Source organism: Thermobia domestica, chromosome 15 (assembly GCF_964235325.1).
Source record: "Thermobia domestica chromosome 15, izTheDome1.hap1.1, whole genome shotgun sequence".
Lineage (NCBI taxonomy): Eukaryota > Metazoa > Arthropoda > Insecta > Zygentoma > Lepismatidae > Thermobia > Thermobia domestica.
The window spans coordinates 95,822,976-95,842,305 of NC_137468.1; the positions used below are offsets into that span (position 1 = coordinate 95,822,976).

Below are 19,330 nucleotides of genomic sequence, written 5' to 3' on the forward strand. Positions count from 1 at the left end.
TTAATGTCCCAAATAGCAGGAACTGGGTCGCAGCTGGTCAGACCTAACATCACTTGACAGATTAAGCTCGTAGCTATGCAAAAAGTTCTTAAAAATCAGACGTAAGATAGTATGCCGTGAAGATGAGTGAACTTTCCGCAAAACTGTGCTACACTTCACAATTTTATTTCGATAACGGCGCAAATGCTACACAGGCCCGTGAAGAAATTAGTGCTGTATATGGGCAAGATACGTTATCTAAAGCAACAGCCAAAAGATAGTCCAGTCTTTTCGTCCTGGAACTTTCGATATCTAAGGTGCTCCTCGTAGTGGGCGACCAATCAAAGCAAAAGTGGATATTCTGACAAAAGTCGAAGAGCGGAATGTATCATCACAACCCAATGACAAACATCTATCACCAAACCATCGTGAACAGTTTGCAGAAAGCTGAGTGCAATAACTTGACATCTGAATGCTAAATGATCTGACTCAGAAACATTTACTCGATCAAATATCTATCTGCTAAACGTAACGACCCCGAGTCATTTCTCAAGCGGTTGAACACGAGTGATAAAAAGTGGATAGCTTACAATATCTAAGAAAGTGATAGTAAACAAGTGAGTTTCGTTTCACAGTATTAAACTACAGTAGACTTCCAAACTATGCGAATGCTATATTTAAACTTGATGGAGTACATCTATAACTACTAGTTACAATAGAGGAATAAAATCAAAGATAGGACCAGTTCTTGGGACGCTGAATCCATAGCAAAAAGCCTGTACTCCTATCTTTTACTGTTCTTGTTCTATGGAGATCAATATTAAAACTGCAAGTACTACCTGATGTCTACTACTTCCGGTTGAAATAAAAGAATAAAATTATACGTGATACATGTTCTTGAAAACTCTCTCTCTATTATATATATATATATATATATATATATATATATATATATATATATATATATATATATAAAACTGCTTATCGCTATTTATTTCTGTTTTATTCATTATGCGATTAGTGTTGTAACCGAAAAATCGTATTTTTCCCCACTTCCGGTTTGAAGAGAGACATGAAAGTCGAGACAACACTCATTCCTGGGACGCTCTACGTGGCACACACACACAAAAAAAGTTTTTCGATATCTCTTACGTTGATTAAATTGAAACGAGATATAATTGATTTCTACCACTTCCAGTTTAAATAGAGGGTTTAACGCAGAAGATGGAATATATTCTTGGGACGGTGAATCGATTACACAAAAGCGCTTCTCATCATTTCGTATAGTTTTTACTCTATAGAAATCAATATTAAAAGCGGAAGTACTAGTAAATTTCAACCACTTCCGGTTTCTGTAGATTGTTACAGGTAGTGAGGGTCTGTTCTCTTAAGATGGAATCGGCTGCGCAAAAAAACAGCTTGTCGCTACCTATTCCGTTTCTGTTTTATGGTGATCAAAGTTAAGAGCGGAAATGTTTGATTTCCATCTCGGTTTGGATAGGGGGTTAACATGAGAGATGTATAGTACCTATCCTTGGGACGCAGAATTGACCAAAAAAAAAATAAATAAATAAAATAATAAATAAATAAATAAAATAAAATAAATAAAAAAAAATAGATATCTTTTTCCGTCTTTGCTCTATGGAAATCAGCATTGAAACCGGAAGTATTAGTAAATTTAACAACTTCTGGCTTCGGTAGAGTTGCGAGTGATGGTGATATGTCCTCTTGAAAAACTTAATCGATTGCAAAAACTACTTGTTGCTATCTGATACTGTTTTCGTTCTATAGCGATAAAAGTTGATATCCGAAACAGTTGATTTCTACCACTTCCAGCCTGAATAGTGGATTAGTAGATGAAATGGAACCTATTCTTGGGACGCTAAGTCGACTGAAGAACACTGCTTCTCGATCTTTTGCCGTTTTTGCTCTATGGAAATCAGTACTGAAAACGGATGTATAATAACCAACCACTTCCGGTTAAGGTAGAGTTTTCTGGGTTATGATGATATGTCCTCTTCAGACGCTGAATCGATTGCAGAACACCATTTGTCGCATTCTGCTTTATGGCGATCAACGTTAAAACCGGAAATCGTTAATTTGAACCACTTCCAGTTTAAGTTGAGTTGATTTTGAATTTAACGGCCCATTCAGCAGCGACGCTATATGAGCCGTAGACCTACTGATTAACGTGGAATCCAATCAACGTGAGCTCCTACCGGGAATCGAACCCGGATCTCCAACGCCAAAAGCCATTTCCAGTTTGAATAGTGGATTAACAGAGAATGTGGAATCTATTCTTTTGACGCTGAATTGACTACAAAAAATTACTTCTCAATATTTCTCAGTTTCTCCTCTGATACCTGTCGACAGATGGACGGACAAAGTCGTTCTAAAGACTTCCGACACCTATGCATAGCATAGATTGGAAATTTAATAATACTAACACATTAGTTCAACAACAGCATAGCTCTCTGGAGACTAAGTAATGTTACTACGCTCTACCCTTTCTCATAATACGAAGCAAACATTGTATCTAGAAGCTGGTATCACCTTTCAAGTCCTCGTTTATGGGCGTCGAAATCAAGGATCCCTTAATATATCTATCATCATCATTCACAACATGTATTTACGAACACAATAAGCATATTTTTTGCTTAAAAAAATAAAAAACTTACCTGGTGAGGATAGCCATACCAACAATGCTTTATGTTCCACAGCCAAGGTTTGTCCCACAAACAAACACAACCATAAATAAAGGAATAGGTGTAATATAGCCACCTCCATCTAAAAGATTAGAAAGAGACGTCAAATTAACATGACTTCCTCCAATAAGAAACAAGTTTATTTGAGAATATATTAGCAAAAGTTTTGTTAACAATCTGTATTTTTAAGTTAACAATCCGTAACTTTGATGGATAGGATAACACATCGTACAAAATCACAAGAGGAGAATACGAGACATGAATCGAAACAAACAAGTAACTTTTTACAGCCACTTGCAAACGATACGCTTTAAAGGGGCACTCAGATGCAAAAGATGAAATTTAATTTCTCTCGTAAAAAGAAACAAATCCAAACAATTTTTGTGCAAACTATTTGTGTATGCCCTGCTCAATAAGCACACCCATTAACTATTTTTTCTCTTTACATCAATGAAAGAGCTTGTAACAGTTTTGCTTCTTTTGTGTCCTGTAACAATAACTAGGCTAATTTCTATTTATATCTGCAACTTTCCTACGCTACAAACAGAAAGAATTTTTCATTATCAGCAGCAATTTTAAAGCAATGTGTCAAGAAGCAACGTCCTTCGTCATAAAATTAGAAAATAATGAACACAGAAGAACCCAATGCAAAATATGTATCTCTGAAATGTTTGTAACTCTAGATTACAAGGGTTGTAAATAAAGTACTGGCAACTGTTAGTTCGAACCATTATGGAGGTGTGCAGTACCAAAAACGTGGGAAATCGAACAGCTGAGGTGCTGTGCATACTTGTAAAAATGAAATCATTCAGTTTAACGTCCCACGTTTATGCTCGTGAGGCCAAAGGAGACAGATGATTAAGGCAAGTGAACGATAATGGAAGAATGGTGACATAAGAAAGTGGAAGGAAATGGGAGCACCCCTAGAAAAACGCGTGCAGCAACGATGTGCTACAGTATCGGAACATTGCATGATGGCTCACTGCCATTCGTTCAGACCCGGAGAAGTCAGGAGACTAGTCTTCGGGATCGCTTATCTGTTACGGAGGAGTAGAAAGAATTATTGAGAAGTCTCCTTGAAATTTATCAAAGTTGAGTTTAATCATGAAACTGTATGGCTCACCCTGGAGAAGAAACTCCAACGCTCATTATCATGAGGCAGGTACAGTGACCCAGTGTTGGGGAGGTGACCTTTGAAATACTTGTCAGGCGGAAACCCCTGCAATTTTGACGTATTTCCACGCTTGGATGAACCCCTCCGATAGACCAGGTCTTCAGATATTCTGTGCTGTTACGTGCTGTACAGTGAACCATTGCTGAGATCAACGAAAACAACTTCACAAAATATACAGAATGACCACCACGGATTTAGGAAACAGTGCAAGACAACGTAGGAGATTATATCGTAAACCTGTAATATGATTGTGTAAGTTCGTTCAATAACATGTGTGTATTATGTTGCCAGTACTTAATTTAGAACCCACGTATATGAAATGGAAATGCTACAGAATAAGACGAGGCTTGCACAAAAAGTTTCGGGAATTGGAAACTTACAATATGCTGGAAATTGTTGTATTTGGGTACCGGTAGTATCATTGTGCTCAATATACAAGTAGCTTTCCAACTAACAATGATTCTTTTCTGTTTTACAGGAGCAGTTTGAAGTGAGGAAATAGGTGAAAAAAAAAAAAAAAAAAAAATTGACCAGAGGGTATTTTCGAGAAATTTATTATGACTGTTTGATAAGATTTGGCACAACCACAGTTTATTTTTGGTTTCTGGAATTTATGTTTGGCCGCGACAGATTCAAGGACTAACAACGTTCGTGAAGATCGCCCTGCGACAACCATAGTGCAAGAGAATACTGATAACTGTGTGTGAGCTAATTGAGTATAACTGACACTTGACACCATGAAATTCAGACACATTTAGGTATTGGCATGAGTCAAATACAAACAATTCTTTATGATCATTTATGTATGAAACAATTTTCGCTAGGCACCTCACAATTCAACTCAAAAGAAAAAGACATCTATGTGATGTGCTGGTATTATGCTCAAATGGCTCAAAGTAGGAGTGTCAAATCTTGAGTCCAACATCTTACAGATGAACGTGGATCTATTTATACGAACGCGAAACGAAATGATAATCGCTGTATGGGTGTTCCAAGATGAGTCAAAAACCAAAGAAAGTTGTTCGGTCACACAGTGATGAGAAGCAAACGATTGCTTCATTCTTAGGTAGATGTAGCCAAATCTCTACTATTGCCTTAGAGAATTGCCGAACAGTTAAAGCTGAGTGGTATACTACCATTTGTTTGCCTGAAGTAGTCAACACACTTCGATTCCATAACCTCAAGGATCGCACCATTACAATGCAAGCTCTAACAGCAGCTCAAACACTGGAGTTTCTAAACAGTAAAAATGTCGAACTCGTCTTACCCTGCTTATTCATCAGACTTGGCCTTCCAACATTTTTTTCTCGTTTTCAACCATCAAAAATAAAATACGTGGGTAGTAATTTCTAAGCCTAAAAGAGGCACTACAAGTGGCATAATTGCTTCAACAATTGGTTTATTCGAATGGACACAAGTATTTCCGTTAACTGCGAATACAGTAGAGCAGCGATTATCCGAACCCCAACCAACACAGCTCCGGGGTTAACTGAAGTGTTCAAAAAAGAAAGATGTAGTGAATATCTTGCACTTTAAATGACATACGTTGAAGTGTATGAGCAGAAGCCGAGGCGACGCGGCAATTTGAATAAATCAATTTCTTGATCAATATATATTTCTTCTTATAAATTTTCACGCACCCGTGCACAGAAATTGAATAGCTCCGCAACCATGTGTACTGCTGTCAACAATTATCCTCGAAACTTCAGGACTATATTATGATGTAATCTTGAAAAATAATATACTGTGAGATTTTTACTTTACACTTTTGTGTGTCTTATCCTTTTACTTTTCAACTTGACGATTGACTAAAGACGACTGAACGTGCTGTATAGCACTTAATATAGGCTGAAACATCCGGATTTTCTTTATCTAAGGGAGATGGGAAGGACGGAAAGATCGACGTACAAGTGAGGTCGCGAATATAAACAGTTTGGTGCACGTAATAATTACTTCATGTAAAACAATTATTCTTGACGCACACTGTATAATTTTATTAACTATACTATATATATATATTAAATTTTGTAATGGCTGAGTGAGCAAATGCAATATATTTTGACATGTTTTTCGAGGAACCGAACTGCTGTCAAAAATCTAGAGGGAGGGAAATGCCCTCTCTTGTTCCCACTGCGGGTGTCAATGAATATACGATTATTTAGTTACTACACTGAGCCTCACGCCTTTGCTACTGTACATACAGTACTGCCCTTCATTTTACAGAAAGTCTGTAACATCAGAGTGCCAATTATGCGAGGTAAGTTAAGCTTACATTACCTCAGATAATCAATGTACTACTGTATTTTGAAAAGTAATTTAAAAAACTGCATTCAGGCTATCGTCTTTCTGTCACTTTCCCAAAACTTTCAGTACAACCTTTGTAAACACTACATATTTGTGTATCAGGTTTACCTTCCAATGTGCACTGAACCGGAAAATCCATGAACTGCTGCCATGATACAGCTGCCAAATAACGTGGAGGTCATCGTCTGACATGGTCGAAAGGATCAAGTTGCTGGTCGCAATATCTGTTTGTCGCGGGTTCGAATTCCACCCAGGGTGTGGGTATTATGTATTGTCCTTTCTGACTCATTTCATTGCCAGAACTAAATTCTCATGTCTCCTTTAGCCTAAAGGGCACAAAAGGACACAAAATTCAATAATAAATAAATAAATAACTTAAAAAGAAAGAAAATAAAAATTATAAATGGTCGTCGCCAAGACAAAGAAATCTATTCTTGCACGTGAGAATCAGCTAGAAGCAAAATAATGTCACTACGCTATTGGGTAACTTCATGAGTGCTAAGCAGGTGTATAAGTTATTTTTGACATAAATTTCAATATTAATATTACAGGAAGTAAAATATCATAAGAAAATATTTGTTTTGCTAGTGATTTAGCTCAGTGAAGGAAGTTCTGTGAGGACCACTTATGCTTTCCTCCTCCCCCACTACACTTATTAAATCATCTTCACCACACTTTGAACGGAGTTGAAGGCCATCACGGGAACGATCTTATGCTGGAATTTTAATGATCAACCGTGTTATTGATGAACGATAGCCGAAAAACTGTCCCAAATACTTCACACTAGAATATACTTATTGTCACTTTTCTCGTTGCGCTTCATCACTTACTTCAACATTTAGCCCGAAAGAACACTACATAGCCAAACCTGCTTCGCCTTCTGACCGTATTGTGAACTTCGTAGATAAGACATTTTAATAGCTTGTACCTGTTGCTTAGTTGGTTTGGAAATTAACGTCTATTTTCAGCACCGAGGCTACATGAGACGTGGATCTGCATTTAACTTGGGATCTAAACCCACGAGTTTAACCTGGAATCGAATTAAGAGTCTCCAGCGGTTTTCAACTATATAGTTTAGAAACTTTTCTTTGGTATTGTTGATAAGTATGAAACCAATACCGAAACGTTACGTTATAACTTAGTTAATATTTAATTTTGGATAAAGTGGACAGTATTTCCATATTTGGTTTTGGATATAGTGATAAATGTTTCCCTATTTGGTCTTGAATAAAGTGGATACCAGTGTTGATTTATTTATTTTTTATTATTATTATTATTTTTTTTTATCTGTGATGTAAAAGAAATTTATTACGGTTAAAACTAAAGTAAAATCCAATATTTCTGATCATTCTGGAATATTAATCGAATGTAAGTCTAAAATTCGCATGTTAATCTGTATGATCATAGGATCTTAATAATGCAAGTTTAATCAAAGTACCATTACAGTTAATGGGCCAAAAATTTTGACGATGTACTGATTTAATCATTTCAGATCCTACAGAAGACTTAAGTAGAAAGCTTGAATCTATTGAACATTTAATACTCACAATTTTCGCAATTGCAATATCGTCGTAATATATATAAATATCACACTTTTCAACGTACAACTGAAACTTTACATACCGGTATATAACGGGACGAACCATTTGAAATGAATTTTTTAACATAGTTTAACTATGACTTTACTTCCACATACAAGTTGTCATTTTCATCAACTGTTCGCAATGTAATACAAACTATTTACATAGAAAAATCTTAAAATAAAATTAAGTTATCCACATTCAACTTGTAAAAATCTTCAGTAATTTAAATTCATATACCATATGTATCTTACCCCGTTTCACAAAACTTGCTCAATGTGGAAGGCTTGTCTTGTGACCGTCTTAGCCGAAGCCATCGCTCCACCTGCCTTTCAGTCCAATCCAACTGTTTCGCTAATCCTATTATCTGAAGGAAATAAAAATAAGACATATAGAATGAGATCACTTCACATGGAAAAATGAAGGTGTCACTGTTTCACACATGAATAATTTAAGCACAATCTCACGTTCGACCAACAAATTACACTTATAATTAAAAAATAAGCACTGACCTTGATCCCAAAAATGATTATATAATTTCGGTCCTCTCAGGGGCCTTCGTAAGTGGATTTTCTCGTGCTGTTTTTGTTTCGTTCTACATTTACCCTCGAAATTAATTTTTGGATGCAAGGTCAGTGCTTATTTTCTAATTACATGTATCATATAGCGTCCATTAGTAAGTAAACTAGCATAAATTTATAGTTTACGCTAAGAACAAATGATATTTAGTACTGACTTTGGTTATCTCCGTATATGCTCCCTGTAAATAAAATCCATGTGTCGAATATTAATAAATGAAATCAATGTGTTGAATATTAACTCTATAACACTGTTAAGACTATGAAAAAGCAATGGATAATATTTACTAAGGATGGATGGAAAACATCCATCTATATATTCTATATAAAACAACTTCTATATATTCTCTTCCAGATATCTATTAAGTGCTTCAAACCTGCAGGTATCTGCTAAGTTTCAAATATTTGTGGGTTAATACGTTTCACTCCTGTATATTATTAGTATTATATTCAGACCTAAATTCACCATTTGTAACTCAGAGATTATACTACAAAAGCAACTTTTTTTTTATATAAGTTTATGAATGTTTCGTTTGTAATTTTTTATAGCTTGTTATTATTATTATGCAATTGCAATCAAAGAAAAATTCTAAATATTGTTTCGTTTTAATAATGTTTACTATTGACAAAATACATCGAAATGCCGTAATTTGGGAGGAGGGAGGTCATACAAATCCCACGAGGGGCATTTATTGAAATCGGAAGTATCTTTGGTATCTATGTATAAATAGGTACGAGCCAAAGTAGACTCAAATCATTCGTATCTTTATTCACTTTTCTTATTGATGTGCAAATTAAGTCGTCGTGTTTGTTTAACTTGAACTAAGTCATAGTGAACTAACTTGGGCTAAATTAGTTCTGTACTCTGCAATATTTTAAAATTGTTTATATGTAATTCTGTATAATGGTTTCACTTGTGCAACTGTTTATCTTTTTGTTCTTAAAAATGAAATTTTTGAGTTTTACGTCCCACGGTTATGCCGGTTAGGCTAAAGGGGACGGTGATGATGAGAGATGAATGAAATGGTGGAATGAAGAAAGTGGGAGGAAACGGGAGAACCCCGAGAAAACCCACACACACGGTGTTTGTCCACCACAAAGTTCACTTGGCGGGGGCTGGGATCGAACCCGGGACCCCAAGCACCAGAGGTGAACGCTCTACCACTGAGCCACCGCGGCCCCTCTTTTTGTTCTTCTCAAATGACTCTTGACAATTAGACACTTATATTAAAAGTATGTAAAGATCAGTACAACGTATTTTATCAGGAGTCCTTCGTAAGTGAGTCGGCAGGCGTATCGCATTTGTGGCCAATTAGTCCCGGTTTCCAGTTCAAATAGAGGACAATTTCTCTCGGATGTAAGCCGAGAAGCGGTTTGGGTTCCGCTTTAAGCTTATGTGACCCCTTCCAGCATAACCTGGTTGTTGTATAATAACACCAAGGCAAAACAAACTTATTTCTGCCCATATGTGATATAAATACATAGAGCAAATTATTTAAACCAAAAAAAAAAAAAACCTGGTTTAAACAAAAAAAAAAAAGGGTTCAAACAAAAAAAAACACGTTTTTTGTTTTTTCAATAAAAAACATGGTTTTTGCCAACCCTGGTACAAATGAAGTAATGTATATACGAAAACTGAAGTACTAAATTGTTAAATCTCATAAATGAATCTTCACTAAATGCAGTCTGTGTTGAAATGTAGTGGGACAGAAGAGAATAAAACAACAAATAAACACAAATAATAATAATAATAATAATAATAATAATAATAATAATAATAATAATGGAAAGTTACCTGTTTATGTCTAATCTTCCCTTTACTGTGATAAGCTTTCTCTAATATAGGATTTGGTGGCGCTTTTTTTGGCCTAATGTTCTTAATGCCTAAAGAAACGCCTATGGGAGCAAACCAAAACCTGGAGAAGATAAAAAAGAATTTGTAAGTACCAATTCAGAATATACAAAGGGCGTTTAATAAGACTTTCACACAAGATAATAATATTTTTATTAGTTGCAATATTATGATGATGAAAGTTTAGGTGAACATAGTACTTTGATCTTTTGGCTTCAAAATTGTAATGATTATAGTTTTCTATTGTTCACAGGTAATCCAAAATGCATCTGAAGTTGACATCAGGACCCGACAACGGTCGGTAATGGAATTCCTGTTCAAAACCGGTGATGAATCAGCCACATCAATTCATAGGAAGTTGCTTCATGGGAATCACACATTGGACCGCACTAGTCTCCAACGTTCGTTGCAGCGGTTTTAAACCATATTTGGGCTGTTTACTTATGTTTACTTAATATTTTCGTTTTGGCACTTAGCACGGAATTTATATTGTCTACATAATACCACCATCACGATTTACTCAGTCCTGAAGATTTCTGAATTTTAAAAACCTAGATTTAAAAAAAAAAAATTCCAAATCAGGCCAAAAATAGGCCTCCTTTTTCTGGGATCGGTATGGTGTAAATTTTATAGACTTCTTGGAACATGGTTCCACAATTAACAAGGAGCGTTATTGTTTGTGACTGGATAAGGTATGTCGTGCACTCTAGACCAAGAGACCGGAGCTGCAAGGTAAGGTGATCAAACTCTACCAGACAATGCCAAGCCTCATAAAGCCACGAAGACACAGGAAAAAATCATTAAAATGGAACAGAAAGTCGTCCTTCACTGGTCCGGACATAATTCCTTCCTGTTTAGTCGTCTGAAAAACCCACCTACGACGAAAAACATTCCACAGTGACAAGGCCCTCTTTTCTTGTGTGAAACAATGGTGTAAAATCAGCCACTTGAACTTTATCAAAATGCATTTAAGGCATGGAAAGAACGTTGGACGAGATGCATCACAGCAAATAGAGGCTACATTGAGTGACATGGTTTTGTAGTCAAAGGATCAAAATATGTTCAGCTAAAATTTCATTATATTGCAACTAATAATATTATAATAATCTGTGCAAAAGTTATTGAACGACTCTTCTAATTAGCTACATAAAACACAGACATAAGCAGCAGCCACATGATTTGTCATTAATACTAAACTTAGGAATTGCTGATACTCTTCATGAATAAAACTGTACTATTCCATGTCAATTTTTAAATATTCTAAGAGAGAAAAAAATAAAGGAAAAAAACAGGGAAGAAAAAAAGACTTCTTATATAAATATTTCAACATATAGTACATTCTTCCTTGCTACGAACCTGTACACCGTGTTACGAAGACTGTGTACTTCTCTTCCCCGAAACGGTGGTGAAAGGGTCAATAAGAGGCAACTACTGTCAAATATGCCGGTATTAAACTTAATTTTCTGACTTTCGTTTTGATGTTCGGTTGAGTGGCTTAAGGCTTCGTGCTATGAAATTTAATTGAATATATGAAGTGCTCCGTCATTATTAATGGTACAATTCCTGATACAACCTGAGGAACACATTTTAATATTATAATCACATTTACTAGCCTTGAACATTCTACGTTGAATACAACTTCTCAAATAATCAACATTTCGGACACAAACTCTCGAGTGCCATCAAGAGTGTAGAACAGGCTTATGTTATTCTGTGTAATAAGTCGGTCACACGCTTTGATTCTATACGTCCAGTAGAAATAACGGAAACATCAATTAACATCGAGAGGTGTAAAAATGTTAATTCAACAATAAATAATGTATCTATTTATAATAGTGAAGTATAATGCTTCAAATTTCTTCATTATGAGGGTCCTTGTGACAATTTTCAATCTACGCAACACAGTATAGAAGTCAATTGTAATATATCATAAAACTAGGGTGACCATAAAATTTTCAGCTGAAAAAGGGACAGATTCCAGCTTTTTAAAAATCATGAAAAATGAGAAACAGGTCAGTAAATTATTTCCTGTTTACCATAGCAATACCTAAAACATTCATATTGTAACACACACACACACACACATATATATATATATATATATATATTATAAAATATAAACGTTTCAGTCTTTTACAGTGTTGCCAACACCCAACCAACACCCTCGCCCGCCAGCTGCCAAACTGGTAGCATCTCTCGCCATGCCCTTAAGAAATTTGGCGTTAACATTTCCTCTACCTACATACAATTTACTTATAATGACTATATTTTTAGAAACGTAAGAATGAATATGAAAATTAGCCATAAAATGGCTAGTAGTGTAAAATGTGGCTAGGATTGCTACTGGTACCGAATTAGCAGCCCAGGACTTCTAAGCCTACCTTTGTTCTTATTAGTGCGATGAAGACTCGAGAACTGGACTGCAAGTGTGAAAAATCAACTTATTGAAGCGCCCTTGCTTAAGAACTATGGGAACTGGGCTAAGCAGTTCTTGAGGTTACGCACATACTGTTAATTTGAGAAGTGTCAAGAGCCACCATTAAGATATGAAAGTTTATTTCACGACGTTATATAAGTTTGTTTTAGAACCTTTCCAGGTCCATCCTCAAGTGCCAGAATTAAAAGGATGGTTAAAAATATAGGTAAAAACAGGAAACAGGTGTATCGAGATCATGGCAAAGCCTTTCTATTTTAAGTGTACCCTCGGAAAATACGTGAAACTTCGGCTCCATCCCCGCCACCCTCGTAAGGAGGAAACCTTTTACTTGCTTTGGGAAAGAAGTGAATGCCCTCAGCTGTGTTGCCAAATTGTCATTCAACAGGATGTCTACTAAAATTTCAAAATGAAATTCCGTGACTTTTTCGTGACCTTTTCTTTTCCAAACCATAAGATTTCGTAACATTCTCAAGTACGAATTTGGGTGCGAATTAAGCCGAATTTTCATACATGCGATAGACGTATACTCTGGTTGCGATTTGGTAGCGTTTAAAGCCTACCATAGACATTTTTGGTGGTGAATTTTGACCTTTAATGGAACAAAAGTTTCCGGTCTGCACTTATATTTGTACAGATGAAAAAAATTCGTGACCCAAAAGCTAAATTTCATGACTTTCGTGACCGATAGACACCCTGTTCAATCATTTGGTCTTCGTGAGTGAAGTTCGTAAGCTATTTAGAGTGGTTAACAAGACAGTGCTCAGCGAAGCCCATGAAATAATTCAATGTGGCAACCATGTCTGCATCCTACTATCGAAGACTCTTGGCCACAGCAACTTGTCCCTCCTCTTTTGAGCGGAATACATCGACAGCAGCGCCAGTACACTTGAAATAGAAAGGCTTTACACATACAATCAGAATGAACTCTAATCTTAGCTTGCTAATATAAAAACAATATCTTCTATAGCCAGATCTGCGTCAGTATTTATATTATGCTCTTCATATAACTACACACTTTTTATATTTCTACCATTACTTCAAATCATACTTTTATCATCTATTCTTGCATCTAAAGGTACTGAAATATTACGAATTAAAAGCTTATGCAATTGAATGGCGAGAGTGACATTTCTCCATTCGGTAGTGATAAAACACTTCCACGCTTAAATTTTCCATTATATTTTCAGTAAATATGTGAATCTGTGATCATTTCCGAAGATAGCTGGAACATGACTCACTAGATTTTCTTAAAGTCCCACCGAGGCTAAGGGAGATGACGATGATAATGGTGGAATGACAAAAGTGGAAGTACCCCGAGAAAACCTACAAGCATGGTGCTTGTCCGCCATAAAGCCCACTTGGCGGGAGCTGAGATCGAATCGGGACCCCACCTGCAAGAAGTGAACGCCCTACCACTTCTCAGCCATTGCAGCCTCCAAGTCTGCTTTCTTCTGCGGGTCCATGACATTTGGGCGCGAGACGTTTTGGCTCAAAACCTTTTATTCGAATAGGTTTACCTAGCTACATATGTTATGATGCATTTCATAACTAGAGGCCGAACGTTTAAGGCCATAAAATATGAAAATAGACACTGAAAATTTCGAAAAACCTCCATATATAATTTTGCAACAACAACAACAACAAAAAAAAAATAAATAAATAAATAAATAAATAAATAATAAAATAATAAATAAATAAATAAAATAACATCTAGAACACATCAAAGTTTCTGCACATCATGCACAACTCTACCAGTTGAAAAGAAATAGGAAGGAACTGCAGCAGACTCGCGAGTATCCGGTCTCCGTACTATGCGGCATAGTTTTAAAACAATTATTTTTAATAAAAGACATATGTAACAAAGATATGTAATTTGTGTTTAAAAAAAAACGTACGTTTTTCGTTAAGGTTTAGTTATTTTAAAGTTGTGACTATATATTCATACTGCATTGTGTACTTGATTTTTTGAGTCAGACATTATTAAATTCATTTTAAAATGTGTGCAGTACTGTACATATTTTCATTTTCTATAATAAATTATTAAAATGCATGGTACAAAACATAAAGAAGTGTTTATTAAGTACTGGCGTATACCAAGAGGTCAGAAGAAACGAGTAAGAGCTAGTTTTAGAATAAAAATGGTGTTTTTAATGCTACGAGTGGTTCAGGAAGTACTATGTAAGTATTTACTGAATCCTTTTTATTTGATCTGTCCATTAGGCCGGATAATTGATGCTCTATTGTATTAATAAAGAGTTATTTCAGATTTCATAAGTAGGTACTTATAGGCAGTAACTATACATTGAAATAGGAAGAATAGACCAAATAAAATTTGACACCCTAAAACAAATTTCTATCCTTTATAGTACATCTAACGTAATGGAACGATACGATGGGCGGCATAAAAAGAATAGTAAATGAAATGAAATTTGTATGACAGTATGGCAGAGTTCTCAATGACCAGTGAAGAACGAAGAACTACGCCGAAGCAGATCATCGTTAACTGCTTTGCGCCCAAACTGCCGCGCCTAAACGTCTGCGCCCGAAACGTCCTCCTCCGTCTTCTGCATCCTTCTAAGAAGAAATTATTTGGTTATAAATTTAAACTAGGATTAGGAGTTAAATTTCTCAGCTCTTTCGGCATCCATGACCATGTTAGCCCGTCACACATGAGGGAATGACAGGTAAAGCGATTACACTACCCCGGGAATTTGAGATTAAGAAAGGAGGTGGGTCTGAGGCCATTATGCTAGGTACCATCCCGGCACTTGTCTGGTGTGAATGAGGAAAAAATTCACTCAGGATGACAGGCCTGAAAAACCTGCTACACTTTGTCGGCCGAATGTCCCTACTGGGAATCGAACCCAAGATCGCTCTCACCAACGGGCATTATCGACTATGCCACGCGGAGCACCCTATCAATTTAGAGTAGAATAGTATTAACATATCTTCATAGGTGGAATTTTATTTAATTATAACTTAAATCGAAGTTTTTAGTTTACTGTTTCTGACTTCCAATAATTAATATAATTTTTATGCAATCAGTAACTATTTCCATAATGAAATAGTAACTTTGAATTCGACTTAAATACCTGTTCTATTAGTTTAATCATAAATGTTTCGGTGACTTCTTATCATCATAGGTACAGCCTACCTGATTGTTAAGGACACTTTAAATGGGTTCATAAACGCAAATAATGGTAAATTTTCAGTCCTTAGAAAAGCCCACTATTACACTTCGTTAACAGCAATAAACACAATTGTGAAGTATTCCTCTAATAAACTAGTTGAAGGGTTGATGAACTTCAGCGTTATACAGTGCGTGTCCTATTCTGATAAAATAATTAGTGGATGAAGAAACCAACTTATTTTTATCCAGTACCAATAATCTAAATGTTGCTCTGGCCTTGAATTACCGAAATAATATACTATAATATACTACGAAATAATATGTACGAAGAATTACTCTGTTTTAAATTTTTCAACTTCAATGTCCGTTAGTCGATGTAACAGGGCTATGTATATTTTTTTAAAAAAATAAGTTCTGTTTACGATTTTTCTTCAAGTTAACGAAGTACAATAGCTTTGTTTTTGTTCTTCTAAATCCTAAATTTACCAATATGCTGGGGTAAAAGTGGATATGAAAAGGTAGGGGTACGCAAGATGTCACACCGCCCCCCGTGTCTATCTTTGCCCATTGTATTTTTAGGAAGTGGAGAGACGCCATAGATGTTTTTGGGAAGTGGGGGAACGTTTCCCACGATCCCCCCCTCACTTTTACCCCTGCCACTATGTGAGGCCACGAACTAATGTAGAAGTTCCATAGTAATCACGTATCTATAACGTTGACAAGAGCCATCGAAACGTATAAAATCAAATTAATAAAACGAGTACTTAAGTAGTTAGTATTTCGTTGTTGAATATGTATCGTATAAATTCTTTCCATGAAAAGTTACATTTAAGAGGATAATTTATGCAAGTTTTAAGTATTCTGTCTTTTTTGTTATTGGGTGTATATGAGACGTGGACCTACAGCTTAACGTGAGATCCGAACCACACATGAGCGCCCGCTGGGAATCAAACCCGGATATCTCGCGCCTTTATTTACCTTCATTATTGAGAACATTTAACTTTACTCTTCAGAAACATGTTTCCAACAATGAAACACTGTCAAGAATTAAAAAAGAAAGATAATAAAAGATTGTACGGTCTATCCTCCGATCGATTATTCACTGAATTTATTTTGGGGCAAAGTTTTGAAATCCATATCTTAGTTTGATTGAATCGAATACTGTCGCTCTATAGCAAACCGCACTGGAGGGATACGAGAAACGAACGTGCTGCCATCTATTGGCGAATAGCACTTCTTTAAACTTACCTTACCATCACACTGCTCCTACGCTATATCATTGCCTTATCCCGAGTCGAGGGCATGCCTTTACTTGTTTTTCCTAATCCTACAATATTATTTGGTTCTAATACAATAAAACACTATTGTCTTTTACACAGTTCTAATACCGCAAAACCTACAAGTCTTCAACCTTTGCTTCTATCAACTGTACTGGTAAGTTTCTTCCTCCTGGCAAGTTCCATTTCTGTAATTCTGCCGTATAGTCTTGTTGAGAAATATTGCAAGTTTATGATGTGATGTATTGTTTTTTCTACCAAAAGAATATAGACCGTAATATTTTATATTATTTTATTTTTAAAAAATACGATTCTCAAAGTATGATTAAGGATTGCATAGGCATATTCGTGGTATTTCTCATTCAACACTATTTCTATATTTAAACCTTTGCGGTTGTATTGTTGAAAATTTCACAATTACAAGAATGAATAGAATTCACAAACGGGAAATACCAAAATAAAACTAAATATACAAGCTATGAATTATTTTAAGTCAGCAAGTAAGAAAAGATGTGTTACTGTGTTGTACACTGAAAATGTATAATATATTCAAGAACTTTACTTCCGATTAATATAAGCCCTCCTAGTATGATATTCGGGAGCATCATCACGGTGGCTCAGGTACACTGCTTGATGAGGGTGCACCAGGCTCACCATCGCACCAGAGGGATCCCTGGTTTGATTCCACATTATATAAATTTATAATGAATACCATCGTGTTCGTGGGTTTTCTCGGGTGCTACCATTCCCATCTACATTCTCATTCTAACAATTCTGTAATAATCCATGACTTCCATTCATCCGTTTTCTTAGTCTACAGGACGTAACGTGGGACGTAAAATCTGCAATGCCATTTTTCAATGTGGTATCATGGTGAATACACAACGATTATATTGAAATGAATAAATAAAAAAATAAAAAAACGGAAATTCATCACACAGAGTCAAGCAAAAAGACTTCGCAAAACTACACGAGTGATTTCCTTTCACTATTCAATGAATAAAGCGAAAACATTGTAACTACTACACTCGAAAACAATGCAGTCATTGTGTTGGACTCTACCTTGGGTAGAAACACTGAATCCTGATTTTTAAAAGAAATAAATAAGCATTGGTCAAAATGCAACACAACATTAGAAAGGCCTACCGAACTTGAGAATGACGGCCACTTATCACCTAACGCGGGGCCTGCCTGTCACAGAACGAGCGGTCTGTCTTGTGCTTAATTGGGCTTAGCACATGGTTCAGTAATCCTTTTAATACACTCCCAATCTCTATCGAAACACACTGCACTATATAGAAACACCTTTTCTTCAAATGCAAATAAACCATATATGTCCATAATACTAAAAACAAATATCCACATATTCAGGGCAATTAACCATCCACAAGGAAAATTGATGCATAGATTTTACTCCAAGTATAGGTACAATAATATAAAATACGTAGAACTTTATTATGAAGTGACGTTTCAAGGTATTTCCTCGAAGTCAGGTGGCTTAAGGTTTTGAATACAAATGGAATTTTCTCCTATTGGCCATTGAAAGTACAATTAACTCTCCAAATGGTTTCGTGTGTAGATATTTCTTGTTCAAAACGCCCGGCTCCACAATAAGCATTCTATGAACTACTATTTCGGTTTATTCTGGTATAACATTACCATCCTAAAAGGGATTAGCTTCCATAAAAATATATATATAAATACTAACAATAAGCTATTTACCTCTCAAGCAAGAATCTTAATGATAGCATTAATATTGTCAATGGGAAGGGATATACAAGATCCCTATAATCAGCACGTTGTATTTCATCCGTTGGTTCGAGATCTGCCCATGTTACATTCGGAGGAAGCCATACATCAGGATTCCAGAATGAATCAAGAAAACTCCGCACAACTGACATTATTATTCTTCAAGCTATAACTTATATTCACACAAATAACACAATTAATACACTAAACACTTCAAAAAATGTATTGAACCACACAAACTCTCAACGGCCATACGTCACACCAAAACTCCGGTCACATCCCACCAAACTTCTGCGCAACTAGTGACATCTGAAGGTAAAATGTGTACGTAAATTGATTACAGTGTTGCCGAACACATAGCTTTCCAAACAAATCGTCTGCACTAGCAGAAATATTTCTCCACAATAAATTAGTATTATGTATTCTCTAATCTAATCATTTAGAAAACAGACGCATAAAAGCAAGAATAAAAAATATGTGGCTAACGAAAACGGTTATATTTAAAGGATCGATAACTCATTCATGCAAAATGAGTGACTCATTATAATACTCAGAAGATTCATAT

The 19,330-nt window shown here is 35.7% G+C and overlaps 1 protein-coding gene across 1 annotated transcript in view; it reads right to left on the minus strand.

Moving 5' to 3' along the window:
- schlank (ceramide synthase schlank) overlaps nucleotides 1-19,081 on the minus strand; it is a 43,965-nt gene extending 24,884 nt beyond the window's left edge. Inside the window, exons 1-4 of the mRNA XM_081739992.1 lie at nucleotides 18,739-19,081; nucleotides 10,116-10,236; nucleotides 7,997-8,109; nucleotides 2,658-2,766 (exon numbers count right to left, since the gene is read on the minus strand). Coding sequence (XP_081596118.1) covers nucleotides 2,658-2,766; nucleotides 7,997-8,109; nucleotides 10,116-10,236; nucleotides 18,739-18,917 — 522 coding nt within the window. The 5' untranslated portion in view covers nucleotides 18,918-19,081. The remainder of the gene's footprint in view (nucleotides 1-2,657; nucleotides 2,767-7,996; nucleotides 8,110-10,115; nucleotides 10,237-18,738) is intronic.
- Between the last annotated feature and the right edge of the window lie 249 nt (nucleotides 19,082-19,330).